This window comes from Condylura cristata, unplaced genomic scaffold, assembly GCF_000260355.1.
Source record: "Condylura cristata isolate star-nosed mole 26May11 unplaced genomic scaffold, ConCri1.0 scaffold00013, whole genome shotgun sequence".
Taxonomy (NCBI): domain Eukaryota; kingdom Metazoa; phylum Chordata; class Mammalia; order Eulipotyphla; family Talpidae; genus Condylura; species Condylura cristata.
In genome coordinates this window covers 1,445,253-1,450,502 of record NW_004567114.1, presented here as the reverse complement: position 1 = coordinate 1,450,502, position 5,250 = coordinate 1,445,253, and the positions used below count along the sequence as shown (strand labels likewise).

General features: G+C 54.1%; 1 protein-coding gene across 1 annotated transcript in view; it reads left to right on the top strand.

Moving 5' to 3' along the window:
- The window catches only part of LOC101622109 (serine/threonine-protein phosphatase 2A 56 kDa regulatory subunit gamma isoform), a 69,170-nt gene that overhangs the window by 54,685 nt on the left and 9,235 nt on the right, over positions 1 to 5,250 (top strand). Inside the window, exons 4-6 of the mRNA XM_012724592.1 lie at positions 2,989 to 3,099; positions 4,191 to 4,283; positions 4,364 to 4,494. Coding sequence (XP_012580046.1) covers positions 2,989 to 3,099; positions 4,191 to 4,283; positions 4,364 to 4,494 — 335 coding nt within the window. The remainder of the gene's footprint in view (positions 1 to 2,988; positions 3,100 to 4,190; positions 4,284 to 4,363; positions 4,495 to 5,250) is intronic.

Below are 5,250 nucleotides of genomic sequence, written 5' to 3'. Positions count from 1 at the left end.
GGTCTTACAGGCTGTATTCTAAAACTGTATCCTTTTAAATTTTGGAACTTCCTCTTTCCCGGCTCCTAGTGTTTCTGTGATGGCTCTTGTAATTTCTATTCTTCCATTTCTGAATTTCTCTCTTCTTTCCTTTCTTCGCATAACTAAAAGCTTGTTCATTCTGTTTCTCTTTTCAAAGAAACAAACACTTGGTTTCACTGATTTTTTTTTGCTTGGTCTTTTTGGTTTCAATTTCAGTTATTTCTGCTCTGTTCATTATTTCCTCCCTTCTGACTTTTGGTTTCATTTGTTACTCCTTCTCAAGTTCCTCTAGCTGTGGGGTTAAATTGGTTTTGGAGATGTTTTCATGGTTCTTGAGGTAAAGCCTGTAAGCCACTGACATGTCCCTGAGCATCGCTTTTGCCCCGTCCCATCGGCTCTGTCAGCTCATGCCTTCATTTTTGTCCCCAAGTGTTTTATTTCGGCTGTAATTCCCTCATTGACCCAGTGATACTGAGAAGCAGGTTACTCAGTCTCCACATGCTTGAGGTTTTTCCGTTTTTGTTTTTTCTTGTGGTCGAGACCTAGTTTTAGAGCCATTCTGAGCAGAGAAGGTGTTTGGTGTGATTCAGTCTTCAGTAGTTTGCTGCCCTCTGTTTTCTCTCTCAGCATAGACCCTATTCTTGGGAATGTTCCGTGTGCACTTGAGGATATGTCAGTCCTGCTCTTTTAGGGTGGGATGTCTATAAATGCCTGCTAAGCCCACCTTGTCTAGTTTGTCATTTAAGGTTCCGTTTCCTTGTTGTAAGTAATGTGTGAAAATCGCCAGACATTAATGCGTTGTCTTCAGGGTTGCTTTTTAGCTCTGTTAGCAATTGTTTTATTTTGATGTTTCACCATTTGGCTCATACATATGAATAAGTGTGTCTTCTTGGTATGTTAAGCTTTCAGTCGTGTGCAGTGTTCATCCCTCTTAATATCTCTTTTAGTGGAAGTCTTATAGAACTATGCCTATAATGCCCTTTGTAGGTTACTGTTTGCTTATAGGGTTAACTTCTGGTCTTCTAATTTGAGCCTATATTTGTCTTTAAAGCGAAGGTGAGTTTCTATAGGAAATGAAAGGGTGGCTTTTGTTTCCTTGATCCATTCAGCCTCCCTGTACCTTTTAATTTTTAATTTTAGACCATTCATATTTAGGGTAATGAAGAATGATGTAAAAAAATAAAAAATATTTAAAATTTAAAATATATATATATTTAGGGTAACTGCTAGAATGCACATATTTATTGTCACTTTATTCATTCATTCATTCATTCATTCATTTTGCCTTTTAAGCCACCCCAATCTCTGGGCGACTCTCTTGCCTGCATAAAGACCCCAAACTCAATTCTGAGCACCCCTCCACCTTTCCATAGCCCAGGAAGGGACCAATCCTGCTGCTCCCAGCCCTAGAGAAATGGCAGCCCATGCAGGGCATGACCTTTACCTATGGCTGGCTCGCAGCATCTCCTTGCTCTCTTCAGTGGGCTTCGGGCAGAACGGCAGGAGAAGCCCCTTGCCTGCCAGCCCCTAAGACACGGGGGCATGACTGAGGAGAAGTCCTGTCCCCTGGCACAGCCTCGCCAGGGCCCATGCACACCACTGAGAGGCCCCAGTGCCTTTTCCATCTCAGTTGCAGTCCCCGTGGGCTTCCCACACCAAATCATCCATGTGCCATCACCACAGTCCAGTGCATTTCCTTCCCCCCGCTGTTTTTGATCCCACTCCCCACTCCACCCCCACAAAATGTCTCTGGTCTATAGCTGTTCATTATTATTACTATTTTCTCACCTGGTCCATTCTACCCCTCCTATGAAGCACTGCCATTCTTACTGAAAGCTTTTCTGGATCACTTGTTTCTGAACCCCACTATTTTCACTCCTTCTGCCCCCGCATCCTCTGCACCTGTCTGCAGTTGCCACCATGTCAGCAGATCGCAGGCCCAGAGAATGTGTTACACACAGGGCTTGTGTAGCTGGTGGCTGGCAGAGCAAAAAGTGCTAAAAAGTGATAGTGAAGTCTATAGTTCAACATCCACAGCAAAGATAGGAAGAAGCAGTATGTGGGGCTGCACGTGGGCTTGGGCCTTGCCAGGCCGGTGCCTGGGCGCCCCGACACCTGGGTCCTGTCATGGGGCTGGGTCTCACCTCTCCTATTGCACATTTTGATTTTATGCTTTGGGTTGTGGAGGAGTGGGGAGCTGTTTCTGTAACTGGGACATGCTGGCCTCCGAGGTGCACTCGGCAGCTACATTAATGTTTACTCTTACGGCAAAGCGGGTTATCAACTAATACCGGAAACCGAACTTTTCTATATGCCACTATTCCGTCAGTGTTTACTGGGCTTTATTGAGAGGTCTGACTCCATATTAACCATATAGGCATTAAAATGGACTGTGCTCCAAAGAATTCTAGGCTTTAGTAGAAAACAGTCATAAAAACACAGATTCTTATGAAGTTGAAAATAAAGGCGCCTTGGTTAAGGGAGGCTGACGGCGCTGAATGGGGGAGCGGGCGGTCAGACAAGGGCCTCGGCCTCGCCCTGAGGGCTGCTCCTGCTCAAGTCTTCGTGTGTCCTGACGACTCAGAGAAGGCGCCGGTGTCCGGTCCTGGGCGCACAGCGGCTGTCTGGCTAATGTGCTGTCCCCGTCGAGGGCCTGGCGTCCGGCAGCACTGGCTGCCGTTTGCAGCCCTCTGCCCCCGTGTCTCCTCGGCGTCACGCCGTTCTTCTGGCACGCTGGACATGCTCCCGCTCGGCAGGTCTCCCAGCTGCAGAGACCCCACCCTGCCCGGTCAGGGGCTAGAGGGCTGGGTGGGCAGCTCATGGTGGTGCCCGACAGAGCCGCAGTGCTTGGGCCGCCCTCCTTCGGGGGTGAGTGTGAAGCGGCTGCCCTTAGAGTTAAGTTTTTAAAATGTTCTCTGTAAATATGTTTCATGTCCTGGTTATAATTATAGAACATGTGGATTTTAGTTTGCAGTTAACATGTTTCGAACATTACCACCTTCCTCCAACCCTACGGGAGCAGAATTTGACCCAGAGGAAGACGAGCCGACGTTAGAAGCAGCCTGGCCTCACCTGCAGGTACCAGCCCCGGGGCCCGAGTCCGCGTGTCTGGCTGCGTGGCCTCAGCTGGCGGCCCAGGCCTGCGGGCCCTGCCTGCCAGGACGGGGTCAGCAGGCAGCGCTCTTGCTCCTCTGTCTGTGGGACGCCCCACACAGATGTGAGACACACGGTGGCCAGCATGTGCCCATGGAAGCGACCGCCTGGCGGCGCCGCGGGCCCCGCTGGGAGTGGGCAGGCGCCCCACGTGCGCGCACTTCGCTTGACGTTTGCCCGCGGCCCAGAGTTCACCGGAGGGCCGCGGGCTGCCTCCTCCGTGCACACTCGTGGGGAGGCGGGGCGAGGCTGGCCTGGAGGAGACTGCGGCCCCAGCGTGAGCGGCAGCGCTCCATTGGGAGGTCCCGGAGGGGGGGTGTGGAGAGGGGAGACGCGACAGGAGCCCACAAGGGAGAAGGCAAAGGAGGGATGTCCTGGTGCACAGCCCTCCCTGCCCTGGGGTGGCTGCGTGACCACCACAGTGTGTGGCCCTGGGGAGGGGAGGCGGCCCGCCACGGCAGCCCCCACGGCATGACTGAAACGTGGTGAGTCGACCACAGCAATTGTTGTGGTGAAAGGTCGCCCCAGGTGGAGATGGCAGTGAGGTAGGAAAGACAGCCCCTCTTGGACTCTCCAAATGGCTAAAAGTGGAAGCTGCGTGGATAAGGTTGAAACTCACGCCGCAGCCACTCCAGGAACGGTGGCGTGGCCGCAGCCGGGCGGTGAGAGTGAGCGGGCGGCTGAGCTGCGCCCCGTTTACAGCCGCCAGTCGAGAGCTGGACGGGGGCATCACCAGAGGAGAGAGCGAGGCGGCTGCAGTCGGCATCGGCCCGGGCACAGGGAAGGGGCGGCGGGGGGCTGACCGGGGGGGCTGACCGGGTTGGGGGAGGGGCAGTCCGTGGTCCTTAGCTAGGTAAGAAGCCATCGGTTGCAGCAAAGCTGCGCCGGCTTGGGCAGCTCTGCAGACGTTGTTGAGAGGTTCGTACCTGCAGACAGCACATTCAGCTCATGGGGTGCTTTTGTTTTCATAAAAATACCAGGGTTTTTGACTCATTGTTGTTTTTCCTTCTTCCTAGCTTGTTTATGAATTTTTCTTAAGATTTTTAGAGTCTCCAGATTTCCAACCTAATATAGCGAAGAAATATATTGATCAGAAGTTTGTATTGCAGGTAAGGCGCCAACTAGCTAAGCCTCAGAAGCCCCAATCTGCAGCAATGCGGAGTCACTGAGTGTCTTTTTCTCCTTGAAGCTTCTAGAGCTCTTTGACAGTGAAGATCCTCGAGAGAGAGATTTTCTTAAAACCACCCTTCACAGAATCTATGGAAAATTCTTAGGCTTAAGAGCTTACATCAGAAAACAGATAAATAATATATTTTATAGGTAAGTCAGCGCGTGGGGGCCACCCTGCTGCACGGCGGCTTTGTTCTCGGCCCTCCTGAGAGCAGACTCAGGGCTGGCGCGGCTGGTTCAGCAGATGGCTGGGTGGGCACAGGCAGACCCAGCACCCACCCTCCCCATGGTGTCTTCCCATGGTGGTGGGTGACCTGCCCAGAGCAGCGTCTCTCCACCGCCTCACTCGTCTGCCCGCTGAGTCTCGGGCATGGAGAGGGAAGCAGCAGGAGACGGGCACCCGTCCTGGCGTGGCACACCCGCTGCGCTCTGGAAGGGCAGCTGGCCGGAGCAGCCCGAGGCAGGGCCAGGGACCTGGCGGCTGGGAGCTGGCCCAGAAGCGACCCTGTCTGGCTTCCCAGCATGGAGGGGCCGCCCACAGCACCTCAAGTACAGTGCCCACCCAGCCCTTCCTCCGTCTGCTTGGCTGCCGCCTCCTGGCAGTCCGGGAGGCCTGAGCCCCCGCCCGGCCTGCGCTGGGTGGTGAGGGTGGGTGCTTTGGGTGAGGCGTCAGCCCACCCTCGGCCCGCACCTCGCCTCTCGCCAGCTCCTCTCACACCGGCAGTTGAGCCGCACGGTGTGGTCCTCCTGGGCGTCCTGTTCCACCAGGACATTCCCCAGCTGGGGCCGCCCCGCCTCCGGAGGACAGGCGGTGTGAGCTGCCCCACCCACGCCCTGCGCCAGCCTGGCCCCGTCCCCGTGGTGCCCCAGATAAATGCCCGCCAGCGGACCTCCCCGCCCCGGAAG